Source organism: Erinaceus europaeus, chromosome 12 (assembly GCF_950295315.1).
Source record: "Erinaceus europaeus chromosome 12, mEriEur2.1, whole genome shotgun sequence".
Taxonomy (NCBI): Eukaryota; Metazoa; Chordata; class Mammalia; order Eulipotyphla; family Erinaceidae; genus Erinaceus; species Erinaceus europaeus.
Window position 1 is genome coordinate 27,402,711 of NC_080173.1, and position 25,888 is coordinate 27,428,598.

At 40.4% G+C, this 25,888-nt stretch overlaps 2 protein-coding genes across 3 annotated transcripts in view; both read right to left on the minus strand.

Moving 5' to 3' along the window:
• The window catches only part of CEP15 (centrosomal protein 15), a 163,683-nt gene that overhangs the window by 79,871 nt on the left and 57,924 nt on the right, over positions 1-25,888 (minus strand). The gene's annotated exons all lie outside the window — the stretch shown is intronic.
• The window catches only part of PTPRG (protein tyrosine phosphatase receptor type G), an 869,661-nt gene that overhangs the window by 26,717 nt on the left and 817,056 nt on the right, over positions 1-25,888 (minus strand). For both annotated transcript variants that reach the window (XM_007529163.3, XM_007529164.3), the window contains 3 exons: positions 14,556-14,647; positions 6,215-6,311; positions 22-104 (listed from right to left, as the gene is read on the minus strand). In XM_007529163.3, the coding sequence (XP_007529225.1) occupies positions 22-104; positions 6,215-6,311; positions 14,556-14,647 (272 nt within the window). The remainder of the gene's footprint in view (positions 1-21; positions 105-6,214; positions 6,312-14,555; positions 14,648-25,888) is intronic.

The window sequence follows — 25,888 nt, forward strand, 5'->3', positions numbered from 1 at the left end:
TGAAGCACTCTTCAAACTTACATCAACATAGTTTGCATTAATGTAGTCGCTGTGCTTAGAGTCTTTTCCTGGTAAAGGTCTTAGCTTCACCCTGCTGTGGTCATCTGTGAAGGATGAGAGGGGAAAAAGCAGCAAAAAATAAATATGTAAGTAGAAAACTAGCAGGATTCTAAAGCATGAAGCAAGGCAAACAGGCAATGTGATGTGTCCCAGAGAGAGCTCTGAGGAACCTTTTAGAGACACAGTGACATTTTTACATCATATTGTAGCTTCTGCCTAGCAGATACAAACAGGTTCTTACTAGTTCATGTAAAACAGTTGCAACTCTCCACAATTTCCTTGTTTCATATTTTTAAAATTAAGTTCCAAAGCCGTTGATTACTTCCCTCATCCTTTCCCCATTAAAACAAATATATATCTGAAATATCTTTTCAGGAGACTTCACTGCTAAATTCAGTTGGACTCCCTATCACATCAACGGAACCTAAGTGATTGAGGGAACCAGAGCTACTGCTAAGAGTAATTTCACTGCAGCACTCTGAAGTCAATGATCAAATTTTAGGGTCTATTTAACATATTAGCTCACAAACAAAAGCATGGCAGTGATATTTGTGTCTAGTTGTTCAATAGGTAGAGACTGTATTTCTAGGATAATAAATTTAAGCTGAGGTCATAATTTTATTTTCCCTAGTTTGAAATATAAAGGACAAAAGCTAATTTCTTACATTTTTGTTTATAGTCATGAACAGAAAAGGCTAATTTTAAAAAAGGAGCCCAGTAAGCAGATCAGCCTAAGTACTACTGACCTCTGACAACACAGGTAGTTAGAAATAACTTATAAGGATGAACAAGGTTCAAGCCCCCAGTCCCCCATCTGCAGGTGAAAGTCTCATGAGCAGCAGGTGTCTCTCACTCTGTCTCCCCTTCCCCTCTCAACCACTATCCAATAAATAAATATTTTTTAAAAATTGACACGTCTTCACATTCATGGTAAGAGGTAAGCTTTAACTGGACTGGACAAAGAATACTGCCAGAGTCAGTCTATTCATAGATTGGAGAGAAAGAATATAGACTGTACTTCCTTATTCTTTCAGATAACCAAAACAAATATATCCATTTAAGAAAAGGACTTAAAGTTCATTTACAACTTTATTTAAAGGAAGAACTAAATTGTATTCAAGGTTGAGATGATCTTGTATGTAAAAAATCTTGAATCGGGCAGAGGATATGAACAGAACATTCACTCCAGAGGAGATCCAAGAGGCTAACAAACATATGAAAAACTGTTCCAGGTCGCTGATTGTCAGAGAAATGCAAATAAAGACAACACTGAGATACCACCTCACTCCTGTAAGAATGGCATACATCAAAAAGGACAGCAGCAACAAATGCTGGAGAGGCTGTGGGACAGAGGAAGACTTTTGCACTGCTGGTGGGAATGTAAATTGGTCCAGCCTCTGTGGAGAGCAGTCTGGAGAACTCTCACAAGGCTAGACATGGACCTTCCATATGATCCAGTAATTCCTCTCCTGGGGTTATACCCCAAGGACTCCATAACACCCAACCAAAAAGAGGTGTGTACTCCTATGTTCATAGCAGCACAATTCACAATAGCTAAAACCTGGAAGCAACCCAGGTGCCCAACAACAGATGAGTGACTGAGAAAGCTGTGATATATATACACAATGGAATACTATGCAGCTACTAAGAACAATGAACTCAACTTCTCTGACCCATCTTGGACAGAGCTAGAAGGAATTATGTTAAGTGAGCTAAGTCAGAAAGATAAAGATGAGTATGGGATGATCCCACTCATCAACAGAAGTTGAAAAAGAAGATCAGAAAGGGAAACTAAAAGCAGGATCTGACTAAATTGAAAGTAGGGCACCAAAGTAAAAACCCTGTGGTGAGGGGGAGGGTGGACATGAGGCTTCCTGGGCTGGCGGCTGTGGGGGGGGGGGAACACAATCTTTTGGTAGTGGGAATGGTGTTTATGTACACACCTATTAAATTGTAGTCATATAAATCACTATTTAGTATGAGGGGTGAAAATTGATTGTACATCTAACAAAGGGACTTTTCAAAGTTAACCCAATTACCAAATAATGTGATGTTAACAATAACTATCCATTGTCTTCTTGAACCCTAAGACAGCAGGAACCACACATTTCCACTATAGAGCCTATATTTCCCCCAGTCCTGGGACCCTAGGGTAGGGCCCACTTTCCCGTATGCTTCTCCCAATTCTTATCAAATAATATTGTATCCGCTGATTGCAACTTAATCAACATAACGAGTGCCACCCCAGCATGCTTCACTTCAGACTGTGTCCAGAGACTTCAGGTGTGGAATGACAACCCTTCAGCTTCATCACTCGGGTAAGATCTTTCCTTTCATAGTATTCTCTAACTCCATCCCAGGTGGTTCACTTCCTAACAAAGTCCCCAAAACTAGATATAGACCAGGTTCCAGGAGATAGAGCATATGTCCACACATATCCATAAACCAGGGCAAATATATACCTGAAAGCAGTAGTGCACTAGAGTTTGCAGTGAGTACCCCCCAACACTTTATCTCCACTATTCCATCCTTTGGGTCCATGATTCTTCAACAATTTGTTTGGCTTTGTATGTAACTCTTTTCAGTCACCAGGTTCCAGATGCCATCAGGATGCTGGCCAGGCTTCCTTGGACTGAAGACCCCACCAATGTGTCCTGAAGCTCCGCTTCTCCAGAGACCCACCCTACTAGGGAAAGAGAGAGGCAGACTGGGAGTATGGATCAACCAGTCAATGCCCATGTTCAGCGGGGAAGCAATTACAGAAGCCAGACCTTCCACCTTCTGCAACCCACAACGACCCTGGGTCCATGCTCCCAGAGGGATAGAGAATGGGAAAGCTAGTGGGGAGGGCACGGGGATATAGAGATTGGGTGGTGGGAATTGTGTGGAGTTGTACCCCCCCCATCCTATGATTTTGTTAATGTCTCCTTTCTTAATAAAAAAAAAATCTTGAATCACAAAATACCTATTAGAACTAAATTAGTTTAGCTTATGCTGTAGTATATACATAATAAAAACTGTATTTCTCTATGTTAACAATAAATATTCTGAAAATAAGCTAGCAATTCCATTAAAAGAAAATACTAACAAGTTTAAGAAAAGAAGTACAAATGTTGTTTGTGAACTAGAAAACATTGTTCACAGATAATCTAAATGAAGAGAAATTCCTTCTTTGTAGATTGGCAGACTTAATATTAACTAGATGGCACTGCCACCTAAATTGGTGTATAGACTCACCCCATATTAAAATTTGTGTGCTATCACAAGAGAGTAGTCAAATGAAAAACGTAGATAATAAACTAGATTTCACCAATTTAAAAAATATTGTGCTGCGAAGAATACCATGAGAATTCTAAGAATGTGCATTCAAAATATATAAAGAATACTTAGAATTGGGGCCAAATGGTGGCACACCTGGTTAAGTGCATAAACTACCATGTACAAGGACCCAGGTTTGAACCCCTGCTCCACATCTGCAGGGGGAATGCTTCACAAGTGGTAAAGCAGATCTTCAGGTATCTATCTTTCTCTTTTCTCACTTTCTCTCTGTCCTGGTCAATTTTTTTTTCCTGTAACATATATATATATATATATTTTTAGAAAGTATTAATTAACAAAACCATAGGGTAGGAGGGGTACAACTCCACACAATTCCCACCACCCAATCTCCATATCCCACCCCCTCCCCTGATAGCTTTGTCATTCTCTATCCCTCTGGGAGCATGGACCCAGGGTCGCTGTGGGTTGTAGAAGGTGGAAGGTCTGGCTTCTGTAATTGCTTCCCCGCTGAACATGGGCGTTGACTGGTCGGTCCATACTCCTAGTCTGCCTCTCTCTCTCCCCAGTAGGGTGGGTCTCTGGGGAAGCGGAGCTCCAGGACACCAAGGTGGGGTCTTCAGTCCAGGGAAGCCTGGCCGGCATCCTGACGACATCTGGAACCTGGTGACTGAAAAGAGAGTTAACATACAAAGCCAAACAAATTGTTGAGCAATCATGGACCCAAAGCTTGGAATAGTGGAGAGGAAGTGTTAGGGGGATACTCACTGCAAAATCTAGTGTACTTCTGCTTTCAGGTATATATTTTGCAGTAGTTTATGGATACGTGTGAACATATGCTCTCTCTCACAGAAACTGGTGTATATCTAGGTTTTGGGACTTTGTTAGAAAGTGAACCACCTGAGATGGAATTAGAGTATACTATGAAAGGAAAGGTTGTCATTCCACACGTGTAGTCTCTGGACACAGTCTGAAGTGAAGCATGTTGAGGTGGCAATCGTTGTGTTGGTTAGGTTGTGATCGGCAGATGCAATATTATTTGATATGGATTGGGAGACGCATACAGGAAAGTGGGCCCTATACAATGATTCCAGGACTGAGGTAAGTAGAGGCTCTATAGTGGAGATGTGAGGTTCCTGCTGTCTTAGGGTTCAAAAAGACAATCGATAGTTAATGTTATCATCACATTATTTGGTAATTGGGTTAACTTTGAAAAGTCCTTTTGTTATGGTTTGCTGTATAGTACCCAGTATCTTGTATATAGCTGTGCTATTGGTTGCTTCTGATCTACTTGGTCTAGGCTTTTGAGAGAGTCTGCATATCAATTACACTGCATATATTGAGAAAAGATTCAGTTTGTGTTTTGAAAAACTTCGAGACATACACTTAATTTTCCCCCTCTCGTATTAATTAACTAGTGATGTATATGACTACATTTTACTAGGAGTGTACATAAACACCATTCCCACCACCAAAAGACTGTGACCCATCCCTCCCACCCACTCCCACCCCCCACTGTCCCAGGAAGCTGCATGTCTACCCCTCACCTCAGGGTTATTACTTTGGTGCCCTACTTACAATTTGGTCAGGTCCTGCTTTTAGTTTCCCTTTCAGATCTTCTTCCTCAAGTCCTGGTCAATTTTTAAAAAATTAATAAATAAAAAAAAAGGAGAGGGCCAGGTGGTGGCACACCTGGCTAAGCACACATATTACAGTGCGCAAACTTTGAAGACAAATGTTCGTAATAGTATTATTCAAAAAGTAAAAAAGACCCATACATCCAACAAACAAGATTAAAGAATAAATAAAATATGATCAGTCTACACCACAGAGCAGTAGACAGATTATTTTTTCCCTGATAAGGGTCACTAGCAGGTCATATAAAATTATCAGCTTGGGGGGGGCGGTGGTAGCACAGCGGGTTAAGTGCACATGGCGCGAAGAGCAAGGACCGGCATTAAGATCAAGGTTCGGGTCCCCAGATCCCCACCAGCTGGGGGTCATTTCTTCCTCTCTCCATTTCTCTCTGTCCTATCCAACAACAACAACAATAATGACAATAATAATAAACACAACAACGATAAAACAACAAGGGCAATAAAAGGGGAAAAAATAACTTCCAGCAGTAGATTCTTGGTACAGGCACACCAGGCACCAAGCCCCAGCAATAACCCTGGAGGCAAAAAAAAAAAAATCAACTTGAAACTTAGCACTTAATGTTGCTAAACAGAGAGAGAGAAGAAAAAAAGAAAGAAAGCTGAGAATTTTGAGTTTTCAGCCCTGTCTGTGGTTACCCTGGTAGAGGCAAATCAAATGATTTCACAGGCTGGACATTTCCACCCCTGTCGTATGGAATTCCTTCAAGTTCCTTAAGAGAGAACCACTTATTTGTGATATACATATGAGATAGGACTGAGTACATGGGACAAAAGTACTTAGAGGTATATGGGGGTATATAATACTCTAGTTTTAGATTGCTTTGAAATACAGCTTACTTGATTCCATCTTCAGTGTTTTTACTTGCATAGAAAGACTATTATGGCTCTCATCAGTTAAAAACAATGTCAAGATAGCCATGTGCAATTCATGGTTCTTCTCTGCATCTGATACACAATCACTCACATGAAGAAAAAAAAAAGGAGGGGGGATGCTGAAAGCATTTTCTTTTAATCACTTCAGTATTAAACTGAGATCTGGCAACAAAAAATGAACAATTGGCAGAGAATCCGCTCAATTCTTTCCCTGCCTAAGGAGAGGTTAACTTGCATGTGAAATTCTTCCTTGGCATCCAGATTCTGACTGTGTGGCTTTCAGCTTATACCCAGCATAGAAATCCAATTTCCTCGCAGTTAGAGATAGTTAATTTTTTATTACTCACATGCTAAAATGTTGATGTATCTGTTTTTGTGCTTGTTATCTGGATGATTGGAATGTTCTGCAGTGATGTTCATATCAGCTGTACAGCGTTGAACTTCCTAGGAAAGAAAGGAAACAAGATTTCAAAGATTTTAGGCACTCTTTGGAGTTGTGGCAAGGCAGGAGCTACATACATCCAAAGGCATGATACTTATTTACACTCCTTAACCATAGTCACTTTTACTTTCCCAAACTTCATTTCAGAGACAGTTAACAACATACTGATAACAAATATGTGAACAAAATGAAAATGGTAAAAGAATGTCATTCTTTACTAATTTATTCGTCATCTACTTTTTATTAGTCATCCAGATTTGGACCTAGCCCTGATAATTACATACCAGTACCTCTTTTTGAATATGTCACAGTCCAGTGGATGAAAACACTGTTCTAGAAGGTGATGGGTAGAGGATATTAACAGAAAACAGATATGGTGGTCTGGGAGGTGGATAAAGCATTGGACTCTCAAGCGTGAGGTCCTGAGTTCGATCCCAGCAGCACATATACCAGCGTGGTGTCTGGTTCTTTCTCTATCTCAAATAAATAAAAAAATCTAAAAAAAAAAAACATGAAAATACTGTGATGGGAGCACAGAAAACACAGGAGGGCTTTAGACAGAAGATAATTCACCTATGTCTTAAAAGATGAACAGGAATATTCCAGGTAGAAAGGATTATCTCCACTATGATTTGCAATACGCTTCTAAGCCTTGTAGCATCACTCATCATCCAACATAAGGCTGGTGAAAAGCCTAATTTTCCTACACTGTTTGCTTCAATACCCAAGAAAGTATGGCGATAACTAGTAAGAGAAGTCATTAGCAGTGCACAAGTGCTACAAAGAGCAGAAGCAATGTGACACAAAATTATCAGGAGAAATGTTGTACATGTAACAGATGTTAACAGTTTAAGAGCAGAAACCCCCTCCCCCCCCAAAAAAAAGTAGCTGCATGGTAATTATGGATGTTTCCTACACCATATATGTTAAGATAATGAAAACAGGAGACTGGATGTTTTTGTGTTCACAAAGTACCTCTCTGTTAGGAATCTCTCTTCTCCCCAAGGAAGGAATACTGTATCCCAAGAATTTAACTAAGCAGTAAGTACAAAGGGTCACTATCTAATCACAGCAACTATATCTATGGACTGGCTTCTGCATAACTGCAAGCCTTTCCAACTGTCCATTAAAGAAAAGAAAAATAAAGTCCCACAGGCCTCAATTCCACACACCTCTCTAGGGAAAGTGTGTGCTTCATGACAATCTTTACTCTTAACTCTCACTAGATGTACTAAGCTCTGGTATTTTCCCTTCTATTTTTAAAATGGTTTATAGCCTGTGGTTTGGCAAGTGATAGTTTAAAGGAGCTTAAGGTTGTATGTGGCTCTTTTCTCTAAAATGAGACAATGAAATGTGAGCACAAAGTAATATGTCTGAGATCACAATATCTATGACATCATAAGCAATTATAACCATATTCCAAGTACTTGGAGGCCTCTCTTTCTGAAGTGCTTGGAAGCCTGAGGCACACTATTTTTTTTTAAATTTTTTATATTTATATATTTTCCCTTTTGTTGCTCTTGTTGTTTTATTGTTGTTGTAGTTATTGTTGTTGTTATTGATGTCCTCATTGTTAGAGAGGACAGAAAGAAATGGAGAGGAAGGAAAGACAGGGGGACAGAAAGATAAACACCTGCAGATGTGCTTCACCGCCTGTGAAGCGACTCCCCTGCAGGTGGGGAGCCGGGGGCTCGAACCGGGATCCTTATGCTGGTCCTTGCACTTTGCACCACGTGCGCTTAACCCGCTGTGCTAGCACCTGAATCCCCTGAGGCACACTCTTGAACAGTTTCAGGGGGCAGGAAACTTTTTTGAAATAGGTGTATACTGGGGACCGGGTGGTGGTGCACTAGGTTAAGCACACATGGTGTGAAGCCCAAGGACCAGTATAGGGATCCCAGTTTGAACCTCTGGCTTCCTACCGGCAGGGGCGTCGCTTCACAAATGGTGGAGCAGGTCTGCAGGTATCTTTCTCTTTCCCTCTGTCTTTCCATCCTCTCTCGATTTCTCACTGTGCTATCCAGCAACAACAACAACTGCAATGACAACAATAACAACAAAATGGAAGAAAACGACCTTTGGGAGTAGCAAGCCCCAGCAATAACCCTGGAGGCAAAAAAAAAAATGTGTGTATTCTAGAAGACACTAAGATTGACCCATACAGAAATTCCTGAAAGGAGTGGATATCATTTCTTTTCTGGGTTGTGAAGGTTGTCATAATTTTGGCATGAACCCTCTTCAGGACCAATTCACTCAGATTATTTTGTGCTCAGAGATTTTAGCTTTAAAAATACTTCAGTTTGAGGTTCATTTTGTTTATTGCTATCAACTTACCCTGTTGTGTGGCTCTGACCACACTAGCCATGGACTTAGACTGGGCCTCAATTATAAGATAATGCAACTGAATGAGATTGCTTGGGAGCAGCTGCCTGTACTGTTTAAAGCAGTCATTTAATATGGTCAATCAAATGCTTTGTTATCTAAAACCCTTGGTCTGATCCATTGCCACTATTTCACTTTTTCAATTATATGAATGACAGAAAACAAAGAATAGTCATAAATAATGTTAAATTTGATTTCACTAGAACCCAAGAGGTTTGCCTAAGGCCTTGCAATTTTATCTTGTGGATAATAATGTCCTCTCTAATTCTTTGCAGTACTGCTTGGCTCATTTAGATGCTGATAATATCATCTGATCCTGGAGTGGCTTTTCTCCCCCAGAACTGACATTTCAAAGTTAATGTGGTTTTAATAGGTGTTAAAGCCCTTTAAAGTGACACTGGCCAATAGAGTGAATAGAACAGCTACCTACTCAGCACTCTTAATAGTTTAGGATGTAAGCTTGTTTGTATTTTAAAGTCTATATAATAAAGCTGGATTTCTCAAAATGAACTCAGAGTGTAGGCTGCTTGCATGGCATGTACCCTGCCACTCTATGGCTAAGTTAAAAAATAAATTGAACAAAAACATATCTAGAAATCTTTCAGACTTGGTGACCAAGTGCTAGAAAGTATAACATTTTCAATGTTTGAGTCCAGGTAGCTTACAGAGGGCTGTTCTAAGAAGACTGAAGTGTGGAGCTCGGGACTGGCTTATACATTGCACCTGCAGACTTGGCCACCTTGCATCTTCCTGCCTCTCCTCTGCTTTGCTCAGGCTAAAATGGCTGCCATACTGCTTTTCTCCAACTACTTGCATGCCTCTGTTATTCTCTTACTCAAAGATTCGGAGTAGACTCCAAAATCCCCTAGCCAGGTTTTCAAGGCCCCATCCTGTCTTCCACCAGCTCCCCCTCCCAATGCCAGACAGCTTTAACTCTATCCCCTTTGATTCAATACCCCATGATCTTCTGCTCTTTGTTTCAATGCCATAGGAACACCTGTTCTCTCCTCTCCCTGTCTGAATCCATATGCTTTTATCTAAAACAATGGCCTTACCCCTCTAGAAAACCAGTCCATCTTTGGAGAGCACTGTATCACAGAGCATCCCATCCTGCAGCTGGTCTCAAAAAAGAAAATTATTTTCCTTATATAATTTGTGACAATTAGCTAACACCTCTCCCCAACCCACTCTATCCCTCCCCCCCTTTTTTCCCTTAAAAACCTCAGCCAACTATCATTTTCTTCCTTTCAGGGGTTTAAAATGTGTTTTTAAAAATATTTATTTATTTATCTTCCCTTTTTGTTGCCCTTTTAGTTATTAATGTTGTTGTTATTGATGTCATTGTTAGATAGGACAGAGAGAAACGGAGAGAGGAGGGGAAGACGGGGAGAGAAAGATAAGACACCTGCAGACCTGCTTCACCACCTGTGAGGCGATTCCCCTGAAGGTAGGGAGTCAGGGGCTCAAACTGGGATCCTTAAGCCAGTCCTTGCACTTTGTGCCACATGTGATTAACCCGCTGTGCTACCGCACTGACTCCCCCCCTTTTTTTTTCCTGCCTCCAGGGTTATCGCTGGGAATTGGTACCTGCACTACGAATCCACTGCTCCGGGAGGCTATTTTTTCCATTTTGTTGTCCTTATTGTTTTTTTATTGTTTATTGTTATTATTGCTGTTGTTATTGGATGGGACAGAGAAAAATCAAGAGAGGAGGGGGAGAGAAAGATAGACAGACCTGCTTCACCACTTGTGAAGTGAACCCTCTGCAGGTGGAGAGCCTGGGGCTTGAACTGGGATGCCTACGTCGATCCTTGCACTGTGCACCATGTGTGCTTAACCTGCTGCACTACCACCTGGCTGCTCCCCTGAAATGTTTTTAAGAGACTAAACCTCAAACTAGGACTCCAGTTCAGAGACTCAGGAAATGCTAGCAGGCTATTTCTTGCTGTCTCACAGACAGCAGTCTTTATGAAACATTACCCCTCTATCTGTGGGCTGACTCCTTATCATGTGTCACTAGCAGCATGATGGCTTGGCATCTAACATAAAGTGACCATGGCCAGTGGCCCCTTGGCATTTGAGCGCAGGTGGACAAAGAGTTGTTCTCTTGATTTAACATGAGTAACTGACCTACATTTATCTCAGCTGGAGTTTACCGTAATAGAGGCAGATCCCCAGGGGCCTCATCAAGGAGCATGGGGCCTCTGGCCTCATTTCTCCACTCAGCTTTAAACTTCCAATGCTCCTATCCTTGCCCATTAAGCCCCCCCACCCCACCCCCCAAGAACCCAAGAGGCTTTTGTCTTGAAAAGTTTATGCTCATGCTACACCAGAAGTCTCCTGAATGGTGACTATGGAGGCTGGGATGGGTAAGGGAGCTTGAAGTCAGCTCAGGTAGCTAAGGGAGCAAAGTCATGGCATGTTATCCTGGGCTAAGGGTGGTGTTATTCCCAGTGACTGCAAAATCTCCTGGAGGTATAATATAATGTCCCAGGTTTGAACAGTCTTCAGAATGTGTCTGATGAGGACAGAAAGCTTGCTTTCAACATCACTTCCAGACAAAGACCCCCAAATTGCCAGAGAGTTGTTTTTGTCCTTCTCTTCCCAGCAGCAAAGTTCTGAAAATTTGACAATGGGTCTCCTCCTGATTTTATTCATTTCTATATACCAAGATTTGTACACAAGATGGGCAAACAGAAGTCTTGGTAAAATACCCAGTCAAAATTCCTAAGAGCATTTTTCCTTTGCATGCCTCTGGAAATTTCGATCCAGACTTCTTTTATATTGCTTGCTTTCTACATTATCTGTGTATATTTGGGTCTCCACTTCTAACAGGATAAACTCCATAAGGGAAGGCTTCTCTGTCTGATTGTCCCTTTTATGTTTAGAGAATAGGGAGTACTCATTAACTGCTAGATTAATTGTTTTATCTCCTCTCAACCATTATGCGGTATTTCTCTATATTTTTAATTTTTTTCAATTCAATTAAATTAATAAATTTTGCCTCCAGGGTTATTGCTGGGGGTCGGTGCCTGCACTACGAATCTTCTGCTCCTGGAGTCTATTTTTTTCCCTTTTTGTTGCCCTTGTTGCTTATCGTTGTTGTTGTTATTATTGTCATTGCTGTCATCATTGTTGCTGGACAGGACAGAGAAATTGAGAGAGGAGGGGAAGAGAGAGCCAAAAGGACTTCAAAGTCAAGCATGTAGGTTCAAATCAGACCACCTGGTCTCAAACCCTGCTTCTGCCATTTAAAAACAGGGCCCATCTGATGCCATTCCTCACCTGTAAAATGGGGACAATATAACAGTTGCCATTCTATGTGGTAGTTTTGGTGATGGAGTGAAATAATTCATGCACTGGCTGACCTGGTGCACTCCCGCACCCACCCCAGTAGTTTTCCTTTTCATCAGAGCTACCAAAAGCAGAACAATATTATAGTTTTAAAATACTTCATGTTCTTGCAACTTAGAAGATAACATTTTACCAGTGAGCTTTTTACATTGTTTACTTTTGCCCTATATGTTGCTACCTTACTGTTCTCTTTAGAAGCAAGGCTCTTCATCCTATTCTGAATAGCTCTGATTTTAAAACCTTTCAAACTAGAAAGAACTGAGACTTAACAGTAGAACAATGGCACCCTGCCCCTCTCCTCTCAAGTTCACTCCTACGACTACAACGCAGGAAGTAAAGCTTCTGGTCATCATACATTATATATATATATATATATATTTTTTTTTTTTTTAAAAACTAAAGGACAGAAATAGGTTGTAGATGCCCAGGATTTGTTAACAGGCATGATTTTGATGCAGCAAAGCCCATTTTAAGTCAGATCAAGTTTACAAAGGTGTAGCTGATTATTTTGAATAATTAAATGCTGTCAAAAGCAGATGTGATGAATAGCACTGGGGTCTCAAATCATAAATAATTGAGAAACTGGGGTTGCATTTGATCATCCTGATCAAATTCTGTTCTCCAGAGGGTAAATGTTTGTCCTGAATACCATCAACATTGTTAAATGCCTAATATTCTTGCTCAGTCATCCAGCCAACAGTCAATTGAACTAAATCACTTTAGCACCACACACATTTGCTGTCCTCATGAATACAAAATGTTTGACTTTAAACCATATTCTTTGTAGCTGAACAGGCACCTTTTTTTTTTTTTTGGTAAGCATCTAATAGCCACATTAAATACTTGACATGTTTTTGTTTGTTCCACGGAACATATGACACTGCAGAATAAATCAGAGGCTCCTCTCTACTACCTTTGCTTTGATTCTGCTAAAAAGACAAAACATAAACAAAAAACTAAGAGAAGGACTTCACTGCAGACGAGTTGTCAATGTAATTTATGATGGCCTTTGGGGGCTCTGAATTTGCATAAAGGTAGGGACTTCTGTGTCCAATTTTATTTTATTTTTATTATTATCATTTTTTATTTCTCATCGTCCAGGCAGAGTAACTGCACCTCCCAGCTGCCTGGCTCTTGGAGGATGTCAGAGTGCTCCCTCTAGCCCATTCTGTGAGATGAGGTGGGCAGGTCAGCAGCAGCATCCTCATTTCCATTTTCAAGTTGACACGAGACAGAAAGGAACCAACTTATCCACCGAGCTCAGAGACAGCTGAGCTGCCATGAAAACTTGGCCTCCTCAGCACAACTCTTGCTGCCAGAGATGTGCCTTAGTTAAGCGCCTCAGTGAAGAAAAGGGCAGTCTGTTTAATCGCTCCTCATTGACACCCTGTCACTGTTGAACTGGCACAGAACCCAGAGCTGGCAGGGTGGTGCGTACTGCTCTCTACCTTGTTTCCTGCACACCAGTTCTTAAAATCAGAAGGCTGTGTCAACCCAGGTCCTTTGCTCCAAGGATTAATAATGACAGCAATCCTTCTATCCACCTTGGCCTGAGCTGCACAATTTCTCCTGGGCTTTCAAAGATGCTGATTGTTCATTTTGGGCAACAACTTCAGGACAGAGGCTACTCTAGTTTCAGTAAAAAAAAAAAAAAAATGGGTGTGGGGTGGGCGTGTGGCATGGCGCACCTAGTTGAGTGTACATATTACAATGTGCAAGGACCTGGGATCAAACCCCAAGTCTCTTAGCTGCAGGGAGAAGCTTCACAAATGAGGAAGCAGTGCTATAGGTATCTGTCTTTCTCCCTCATCTTAATTTCTGGCTTTCTCTATCAAATAAAATAAAGATAAAAAGCAAAACAAACAAGCAACAACAACAACAACAACAAAAAGAAACAGGATTACAGATGAATTGACTGGTTAAGAACAACAAATTTACTCCCACAGAGCCAGCAGTCAATGACTCAGACTCCAGATATTCTGTCTGTCTCCACCATGGACACTGTTGGAATGGTGTGAAATTCCCAGCTCATATCATTTGTTGTATAATCACCATTCCCATTAGAATTAAAATGAAGAGAACACCTGAGTCTGCTATTTTTCTCTCACAGAGTCTGTTCTAGAAGTACACGTTCACAATATCTACCGCTCTCCTAGGAGAGGAATGACTGTTATAACTGTAAGAAAAAGAACCCAACAGAAGAGAGCTCATCACGTATACAGTGTGTGCCCGACCATACGTGCAGTACAGGTTCAAGCCATGCGACCAGGAGAAGCTTCAGTGCTGTTGTTTCTCTTCCTTGCCCTGTCTTTTTTGTCTGAATGAAAAAAGCAGCCTAGAGCAGAGAAAACTGTGCATGTGCTAAATCCTGGCTCTGCAGAAGCAAAGAATAGTGTCCCACTTTCCTCAGTTACTATTTATGTTTAGAATAAATTTGTTTCAGGTGTACAAAAATCCTTGTAAAGTAAAAGTTAGGTTTTGGGAAATTGATTTCCAGTTTTGCAACATACCTCAAAATCCTCTGAGAACCCATGCTGGTTATTAGAATAGAGCTCACCGATGTGTTTAACAAACTGTTTGACAGGAATGGCTTCCATGTCATCTGTGGGCATAAAACAATATTTAGAGTCATACAGAATTCTTCCATAAGACAGATAACACTGATAAGGGATCACTGAAGATATATATTTGATTTTTGACAAAAACTAATTATTTTCTCAAAAGAAGCCTTAAGATCAATTTTTTTAAGTTAGGAAGTCAATGTATTTCTGGAATACCTATAATCTAGGTTTACTGCCATTTCTACAAAAGGTATGTATATATATCATTATGTTTCTCTCTTATACTAAGGCAATTTATGTAGTTAAATTGCTATGGCATATTATTAACTATAACCTGAGATAAGGGTAGAAGTTTTATCACAACTTAAAGCTTTAATGTTTATTTAAAAAATGCTATTGGGGGGGAGTTTGCCTGAAGTTCGAGCAATTAAGCTCTATTTCCAATGTTTTAAAACCAACCTACTTTACACACCAATACATAATAGATGGATGCCACCATTGTACCATCTGGCTTCAGACACAATGCTTTCTATGTTTATGTGTTCAGAATTTTAGTTCAAGACAGCCGTGTCTACACAATGCCAAATAATCCAAGTGAATTATGTGGATTTTGCAATGCTGACAGACTAGGTATAGAATCAGGAAGACTACACATTTCCATTTATTATAGTTCCATCACTTCAGAAGGACATTCATTTCACAAGCCCAAAGAACAACATAAGCTAATTTTATCTGGATCCAACTGATACTTGAGTTCTGTTGTAAAGTGGCCACACCCCAGTAACTGGAGCTCCCTTCTTCCTTCGACCCTCCCCCGCAAATATTTCCTTTTAAAAATACTCTGCTGAATTTGAGATAAACAACAGACATGACATTTACTTTATTCAGAGTGAAAGATCTTTGGCAAACGCACAAACATCTAAACTGCCACAGATGCTTTTCTTAGCAAAGGGTATGAAGATCTGTATGTGTAAATGAGGTCCTACTTTGGCAAGAATGCTATAGATCCAGGCCTGACAATCTGATTTCTCTTCATCTGGTGACAGTTAACATTGACTATGTCATCCCTTCTCTACTTTCTTTCGAGAGAGCAAAGCTCTAGGGTGGCTTTTTGCATCTATTGACATTTTCAAACTTGACTCATTCTTAAGCGGAAAATAGCATCTTAACTTTGTTTAAGGAAGGTGACTTCCATGTTCATAATCCAAATTGCATAGCGTGGAAATGTTAGTTACCATCTAGACGGTGTTCTCTAAACACAGAGTCTTTCTGTGTGTACAATTAAAAACCCAACCATTTGAAAAAGGCCATCTTGGGGGAAAAATTGCCAAGTTATTTACAAATATTTCAGGATTGAAGATGTTCATGAATATGCAATCATTTTGCACGCCCAAGAAATCTATAGCTCCCATAATGATGTAACTAGCATTAGCAAAGTAAGCAGAGCCAAAATGTTTCCCCAGAATATTTAGCAGAATGCACAGTTCAAGAAAAATTTCCAAAATTATCTGATCCCTGCACTTGAAAACTGTTGAGAAGAAAATACTAGAATAATGATCAAGTGGCAGTGAGATAGTGTTCAACTGAGAAAAGGGTTAAAATGTATAAAATTGGGAAGAGGCTCTAAAAGATTAACCCAAGGATAAAACCATCTTTGGACAAGAGACAGAAATGCATGCAATGGGACACAACCTAGCATCACAAACACTCCCGTCATACAGATGGCAAAGCTTCACTCCTACTGGTGTAGAAATGAAAGACACAACACTATTTCCAAGGGCAGACTGACATTGCTGAGAGTGTGAAAGGTTGAAGGCAACATTCACTACATACCGAAAGTTTAACATTTTAGATCCCTAATAAACCTGAACCTATGATTTCTACTGCAGAAATAAGAGAAGCTGTATCTCCTTTAGAGCTGTTTTACCTCACAAAGTAGATACCAGGACACTAAAAAGGTCATAACTCAAAGTAAAAAAAAAAACTTTGGGGGCTGGGTCGGTGTTGTTATGCAAGGATCTAGGTTCAAGCCCCTGGTCCACCTGCAGTAGGGAAAACATCACAAGTGCTGAAGCAGTGTTGCAGATGTCTCTTTCTTCCTTTCTGTGCCTATCCAAGAAATAAATAAAAAATTAAAAGCTAATGAGAGAGCCAGAGAAAGATAAGAGACCAGAGTACTGCTCAGCGCTAGCTGACTGAACCTAACACCTTGGAGCCTCAGGCATGAAAGTCTTTTGCATAATCACTTTGTTGTCTCCCTAGCCCAGTAATAAATGCTTTTAGGTGAACAGTGTATTACATTTTCCTGTGAAATGCTCAACTATAACCCGCAGCCCAGTGTTAAGATAGGCCCAGACACCACCAGCTTGCTTGGCACTCCCATGGTGAGACGTAGCACAAATCCAGCAGACCTCAGTATAAGCTTCATGGAAATACAAGGTACAAGACTCAACCATTTGCTTCTTTTCATCGACAGAAGCCTCACCATATCCCCTCTGTATTGCCAGGGCTCAGCAGTAACATCATAAACTGATCAGACAGACTCACACACAGGTGCACCCTAGACTGTCCACCAGCAGCCACCCAGACAGCAGATGACTCGTCTTTCAATCAAGATGAATGAAGCCAATGGGTCATAAATCATTTCTCTATTAAGATGAATATAAGAAGATGACTAATTACAAGTCCTTACATTTTTCCTCTTATATAGATTTTTTATTCAATTTCTTTCATCATGAACCAGCTAATTAGAACATTACTGTAACGAGCAGAAGGCCAAGCAATTAGGATAGCTTCAAAGAAGCTGATCTGCTAGGTTTTAATTTGGAAAGAGCCTGGGTTTGAAACTGAATCTTAGGCTTTTTGAAAACCATAATGGTTATCTAAGGGTAAGGGACAAGGGGGGAAATAAATCAAGGATTCCAGTTGGTGTGATGACACTGGACTTCGGTGCATGAAACTATGCTAAAATTTTATATTGTAAAACAATGTCAAATCATTAAAAAAAGAGACTCATGATTTTAAGAAAATATTTGTGAATATGAAAACTGGAAATATTTTTTTAAAAAAGAATTTGTTCATGAAACACAAGTTTCATGAACAAATGCTAAGAACATTAACAACACTAACAGATGAACTCTCTGTGATACACACACACACACACACACACACACACACACACACACACACACACTTGTGAAACTGGAACTATAATCATACTCCTCCCACAGCTGAGAAGTCAAGCTCCAAAAGAATAATGGGTGTACTTCTCCGACCCATCCTGGATGGAGCTAGAAGGAATTATGTTAAGTGAGGTATGTCAGAAAGAGAAAGACAAGTATGGGATGAGCCCACTCATAAATAGAAGTTGAGAAAGAAGAAGAGAAAGGGAAAAGCAAAGCAGAATTTGACAGAGTTTGGAGTATTGCACCAAAGTAACAAACTCTAGGGGGAGAGGGAGGGGGAGGGTAGATTTTCAGCTCCACTATATAAGGGGATGGGAGTAGGGACACAGACCTTTGGTGGAGGAATTGTGTTAATATACACTCCTATTAACTTATAGTCTTATAAATCTCATTTAATCAATATCACAGGGGAAAAACAGATTGAATGTCTTGAGCCTTTTAATGCATAGACTTCAGTTCTGAGTATATATTCCTTCAATCTAATCACTTAAGGTTTCAAATTAGTAGCATGATTGAATTCTAACACTGGGCTTAAACTGTTGATGCATTTCTACTAATAGCTTTATTTTTGAAATATTAAATCACCTATAATCAGGGAGACCAGTTTTGTCAGCATATAAGATATAGCATTAAATGACATAAATCAAGGTAAGGTCTTATATGGTACAGTAAATACTAACCATGGGATTTTCAAAGTAAACCAAATTCTCAAATAACTTGGCTATAATAATAATTATCTATTGCCTTCTTAAACTCTAAGACAGCAAGGAACCCTCCTCATTCTCTATAAAAACCCATCTTTTCCCCCAGCCCTAGTACCTCTGGGGATTTGCTCACTTTCTTTCATGCTTCTTTTGATCCCTATCATTTGATGCTGCATCTAATGATCTCAGCCAAATCACTGCAACCAGTGCCACCTTGGTTAAGTTTCACTCTAGACTGTGTCCAGAAATGTCAGGCCTAGGATGCCAACATTCCAGCTCCAGTACTCTGGTGAGACCTTTCCTAGCTCACAGGACTCCTTAATCCCATTTCGGTGGCACACTTCCTAACAAAATTATAGAACCTAGATATAGGCGAGAGCCCATGGGATAGGGCATATGTGCACATTCACCCATAAGTTAGGGGAAAATATACACCTTAACATAAAAGTAAGCAATGGTCTCTAGTGACTCAATAAGTACAGCAAGCAAGTAGAAAGACCTAAAAAAAAAAAAAAACACTTTAAGTATGTAGTCAAATATTTCCTACTTAGACTTAGATAACCTCCTCACCTACTTTCTATTTCAACTTCCCTAAATCACTCTAACTAACCCTGTCAGATAAAATAAGCTACAAAAGCTGGATAAGGGCAAGAGACTGGCACATATTAATGATGGCTTTTTTTGGTCACCATCTGGCCACCCTATCATCCGGGGCCCTAGTTAGGGAATTCTGGGATTCCCACATAAATATGATGAGCTTAGACCTCTAACAGATCCCTCTCTCGACCATCACTTGTCATCCATCTCTCTCTCTCTCATTCTCTCTTTCTCTCTCTCTCACTGTCTCCCTCCCTCTCTCTTTTGCCTCCAGGGTTATTGATGGAGCAGTGGATTTGTAGTGCAGGCACCAAGCCCCATATTTGGGGGCTACTCTCTGCCCTGATCTGGATTTCTAGTCCAATTCCTAACTCGGGCACTATGTTCCCAGACAATACTTTTAGCCCACCTGCATGTTATCTGTGGAGCTTATGCAAAAATTAATTTAGTCATGAGCCTCTTGGTATATATCTAAAATAGACTTCCTAGCTTCTTCCAACACGAGGACCCCAAATCTATTTTTACCTTTAGGGTCCTGTTTATTAAACAATTTGTTTTGCTTAATATCTTAATGCTTCTCAGCCAACAAGTTACAGATGCTACCATGATGCCAACCTGACTTCCTTGTACAGATGACCTCCTCAATGTGTCCTGGAATCCCACCTCTCCAGACTCCTACCACAGTTGGTAGAGAAACAGGCTGGGGGGTATAGATTGACCCGTCAATGCCCATATCCAGTAGAGAAGCAATTACAGAAGCCAGACCTTCCACCTTCTATACCCCATAATGACCCTGGGTCCATACTCCCATAGGGATAAAGAATAGGAACCCTTCCAAGGAACGTGAGGGCATATGGAACTCTGGTGGTGGGAATCGCATGAAGTTGTTACCCCCTCTTATCCCACAATCTTGTAGATCACTATTAAATCACTAATAAAAACAAACTAAGAGAAAATAGAAAAAAAATTAAGAACAATGGGTGTAACCAGGTACAGTGCATACCTTATCAAGTATGAAGTCTTGGGTTCAAGCCTTAGTACCACATGGGTTCCCCAGAGCATGAAGAAAGCTTCACAGATTATGAAGAAAAGGGCTCTCTCCTACTTTTATATCTCTATCCTAAATACAGTATAATACAATGCAATACAATACAACACAATATAATACAACACAAGACAATAATTCCGGAACAGTGGAATTTAAGCATGTGCAAACACAGAGCAACAATACAGAGAAGAAAAAAAAGAAAAAGCAAGAAAGGTTAACTGAAGGCCAAAGAACCAATGCAAAACATGCTGAGAGACAGAGATAGATAGATAGATAGATAGATAAGATAGAGAGAGATAGAGATAGAGAGAGAGAGAGAGAAACTTGTTTGCAGTAAAGTGAATGAAAGCTACTGGATGAAGTACTTACTTAGCATTAGGTCTCAGGCAGATACTAGGGTTATTGTCTCTGCTCAAGGACATTTGTTGTTGCTGAAGTCATGAGCACACAGTGAGGAAGAACAGTGTGTAGCTAATACACGAAGACTAAAAATGCTGTGAGAGGGATGGCATGGCATTGATGATTTAGGTGAGAAATGCCCCAGATGGAGTGGTGATAGGAAAGAAGCATAGAGAGAAAAGATTAGCTAAAAACAAAGTGAAGGGGTGGGAGACAGTTCACTCAGTGGAGCTCCACAATCAATTCTATGCAAGGTCCCAGGTACCACATGGGAGTACATGGCATCAGGGATAGCTCTAGGAATGGTCTAATAGCTTTATGGTATCTCCTGTTCTTCTAGGCCCCAAACCCCTCCTGAAACTTAAAAACAAACTCCAGGGAGTTGGGACAGTAGCACAGCGGGTTAAGCACACAGTACAAAGTGCAAGGACTGGCATAAGGATCCTGGTTCAAGCCTCCGGCTCCCCACCTGCAGGTCGCTTCACAAGTGGTGAAGCAGGTCTGCAGATGTCTGTCTATCTTTCTCTCCCCCTCTGTTTTCCCCTCCTCTCTTCATTTTTCTCTGTCCTACCCAACAATGACGACATCAATAACTACAACAATAAAAAGGGCAACAAAAGGGAATAAATAAATAAATAAATAGTAAAAAAAAAAACTCTAATGGGTGCGTAGGAATCATGCAGGTTGGAGGGTATGTTAGGGTATAATGAAAATGGTTTGATGGTAGAATTGCCAGGGGTTGTGCTAAATGCTTTTCATACATTTTTCTTTACAAGAGTCAAGTAAGAGGGACACTGCTATCCTCACACCACATATAGGGAAGCCAAGGAAACTTGTACAAGGTGACACAACTACTAAGTAGTAGAGTTGAGGTTTTAATTTGGGTGGACAGAGCCCAAACCCTATATTCTCAGTGCTGTGATACACTGTCTGCAATTTCCAAGTACCATAAATTTTAAGAAGAGCAAAGAGTTCAATGGGGTGCCTTGGCTAATCTGGTTAAACACCCCTTTATTATTCTGTACCACTAATTAAAAATATTTAATTATGGGTAGAGACAGAAATTGACAGGGCAGAAGGAGGCCTACAGACAGGGGTCAGGGGCTTAAACCAAGGTCCTTGCACAAGGTAACGTGTGTTTAACCAGGTCCACCACTGCCTGGTCCCACATCCCATTGTTTTTACTTATGGAATTTTTCAGATGCCAGGGACTGGAGGATAGCTGATTCAGCAGGGCACACAACTTGCTGAGTGTGAGACCCTGGGTCAAACCCGAATAGCATATGAGGCACCATATGGTGCTGTGGTGTCTCTTCTTTCTTCTCTGTCTTTCCCTGTTCCTCTGCCTAAAAAACAATAAAACATAGAAAACTGGGCCACAGAGGTTGTTCAGTGGTATAATGCAAGTGTGAAATCCATGAAACAGTGCTGCAATTAAAGATTTTTCAAAGTGTTTAAGCATCCAACTTTTACGCTAAAGGCCCCAGAGGTCTCAGGTTCAATACCCAGCACTGATCTGAGCAATACTTTGGTGTTTTTCTCATTAAAATTAATATTTTGCTGGACATGGGCACTGGCAGGTTGATCCATAGCTCCAGCCTGTTTCTATCTTTCCCTAGTAGGGCAGGGCTCTGGAGAGGTGGGTAGCAGGACACATTGGTGAGGTTGTCTGCCCAGGGAAGTCGGGATGGCATCATATTTGTATCTGCAATTGGGTCGTACTTGGCTCTCCTCTGTTCTCTTCACACCCTTTTGCCAATTCATAAATGGTGTTTATGTGGTTACTTTCACTGTGGTTACTTTTTTACCCCTCCCCTGTAGTTTCTCTCCTACTGGCCTGGAAATCCTGCTTCCATTTAGAAATGCCAGGATCTCAAGAGATTTTTTGAGGAGAGTCAGCTTAGGTGTTGTCCTCATGTAGTCCTCTTCCAAAGGTTTAGAGTAGGCATTGTTATACTCAATGCAGTGTTGTTACTAAATCACCCCTTACAGTGTTTAGTAAAGTCAGTTGAGAATTAACATTTGCTTATTAAATAGGGGAGATATCACAGTGATAGGGCACCAGACTCAGATGCCTGAGGCCCAAGAGCTATCAAGTTCAATCCAGAGTACCACTATATGCCTGAGCTGAGCAGTGTTCTGAGCTTTCACTATCTCATAAAAATAAATTCAAATATAACATTGCTTATGTTGATTCCAAGATTTTAGCCTTTGGTGACAGTTATTAAGAAGCCTTCTTAATAGAATACAAAGCTTAATACAGAAGCTTCTGTATTAAGAAGCCATTTGAGACTTCCAGAGGCGGGGCTATGGAGCAGCAGCAGCTGTGTTTCTCTCCTCTTCTCTCCCAGGTCAACTAGGAATACCAAAGAAGATCACTTGGAACAGCAGCAAGGCAGGACTAGAACAACTTCAAGAACCCATCAAATCAACAGTGAGTGCAAATACGTGTGGACAAATAGGACTCTAAGGAGACAATGAGCGGCTGGTGACAGTCCGGCAATTTACCAGTTGAGGCACCACCTCCAGTCTGCTTTACCAACAAAAAGACTGCTAAAGAGAGTGAGGACACTCCTAAGACTAACCAAATGCAACTGTTAGTCTCCATTGCTACTGCACTCAGATGCTGGTGCAGCAGCGGGGAGGCCCTGTGCTGACATCTGGGAACAGAGAACTGACCAGGAAACTCAGGAGAAGAGCTATACCTCGGTGGCCTAGCAGTGGGGTTGTATAGTGGGAGCCTTTCCACATTTTTCTCCTGATGAGAACATGGTGAATAATTGCCTCAGCACCGATAGACTATAAATGGGTCTTGCTTAGAAACTCACAGGGCCCAGCAATGCTGCCCGGCTTGGCAGAGAAGCTGAACTGAGCCCAGAGCTTTGGATCCTTGGGGTGTGAGAGTCTTTTTGCACAAACACTGTGCTATCTCTCCCCACCCTGCTTTATCTCTTGGTCAGGAGTGAGTGATTAAGCTAAGAAGCCTACTTATAGTTTAAAAGCCCTCAGGCTCCCATAGCTTACAGGGAAGGAAAAGAACAAAAGAGGCTTTTAACAGCCACTGTGCTCCAACTCAGGGACTGAAATAATATTGAAACAACTGTTACTTTCCACAACTGTGAACTCTTTAAGTACCTTACTTAGACACAAGTCAATCCAGGTAAGAGTGATCAGTAATTTGAAAAGTACTGAGAGAGGGACCTCGTAACATACTATATAGAATAGTTAAACAAACAAGAAGGAATATTGGAACCAGGACAAGAGTCCAGCTAAAAGCCCCTCAAAGGTTGAAGCACAAAATAATGAGGTCAACATCCAAGCACTAGTTAAGGAAATAGTAAAGAGTTTGAAAGAATTGTCATCAGAAATGCAGAAACAACAAATGAGAATCTGGAAGAAAACACTAATTATCTCAAGGTTATTAGAGAGCTGAAAGCTGAAATAGCTGAGCTAAGAACACAACTAGCTGAACAAACTAAAACAGTATCAGAACAGGGTAACAAAATTGATGAACTACAGAAAACAGTACAGGGGAGAGAGAATAGAACAAATGAGGCTGGAGACAGAATTAGCAAGATCGAGGACAAATAGAGACAATTAAAAAAGAAGTAAGAGATCTCAGAAAGAGATGAAGAGATACTGAAAACAACAGAGACCTATGGGATGACTTCAAAAGAAATAATATACACATTATTGGCTGACCAGAGGAAGAAAGAGGGGGAGGGGAAAAAAAGCATTCTTCAGAACATAATAGCTGAAAACTTCTCTAGTCTAGACAACATCAAAGACATAAAGGTTCAAGGAGCCCAGAGAGTCCCAAACAGAATTAATCCATACTTAAGGACAACTGAGACACATCATATTTAGAATGGAAAGGAATAAGGATAAAGAAAGGATCCTGAAGGCTGCAAGAGAAAAACAAAGAGTCACCTACAGAGGAAAACCCATAAGATTAGCAGCAGACTTCTCCACACAAACACTATTGGCCAGAAGAGAATGGCAAGATTTCTATCAAGTGCTCAATGAGAAAGCCTTTCAACCAAGACTACTGTATCCTGCTAGACTGTCATTCAGACTAGATGGAGGCATAAAAACCTTCTAAGACAAGCAACAGTTGAAAGAATCAACTATCACCAAGCCTGCCCTGAAAGAAGTTCTGAAAGGTCTCCCATAAACACTAATACCACCATAAATATGCCATATATCAGAACACTCTAAAAATCTACAAGAATGGTGTTAAAATATCTTCAATCAAAGATATCAATAAATAACAATGGCCTGAATTCACCTATTAGAGGGCACAGAGTAGGAAGATGGGTCAGAAAATATAACCCAAAAATATGCTGTCTATAGGAAACCCACCTAACTCAACAAGACAAACAGACTCAAAGTGAAAGGATGGAAAACTATCATACAAACAAATGGCCCACAAAAAGGGGCAGGAACAGCTATTCTCATATCTGACATGATAGATTTTAAAATAAATAAAATATAAAAAGATAGGGGTGGACACTACTTAATGATCACAGGATCAGTCAACCAAGAGGACTTAACAATTATTAACATCTATGCACCCAATGAGAAGCCATATAAATACACCAAACATCTACTGAAAGAGCTACAGCAATATATTAACAGCAAGACAGTCATAGTAGGGGACTTCAACACCCCACTTTCTCAACCTGACAGATCATCCAGGCAGAAAATCAATAAAGAAATGAGGGAGCTAAATGAGGATATAGATAAACTAGAACTATTGGACATTTTCAGAATCATTCACCCCAAGAAACTAGAATACACATTCTACTTAAGTGCACATAGATCATTCTCAAGCATAGACCATATGCTAGGCCACAAAGACAGCATCAGCAAATTCAAGAACACTCAAATCATCCTAAGCATATTCTCATACCACTGTGGAACTCAACTAACACTTAACAATAAACAAAAGATTAGTAGTAGTCTCAAAATGTGGAAACTCAATAGTACACTACTTAAAAACTACTGGGTCAAAGAGGAAATAAAGGAAGAAATCAAAATGTTTCCAGAGTTCAATGAAAATGAAGACACAAGCTATCAAAATATTTGGGACACAGCTAAAGCAGTCCTAAGAGGGAAGTTCATAGCCATACAAGCACACATTAGGAACAAGAAAAAGTACAAATAAACAGCCTGATTGCACATCAAAAGGCCTAGAAGAAGAACAATAAAGGAACCCTAAAGCAACCAGAAGGACAGAAATAACTAAATTTGGGCAGAAATAAATAACACTGAAAATAAGAAAACCATACAAAAGATCAACAAAAGTAAATGTTGGTTCTTTGAAAGAGTGAACAAAATCGACAAACC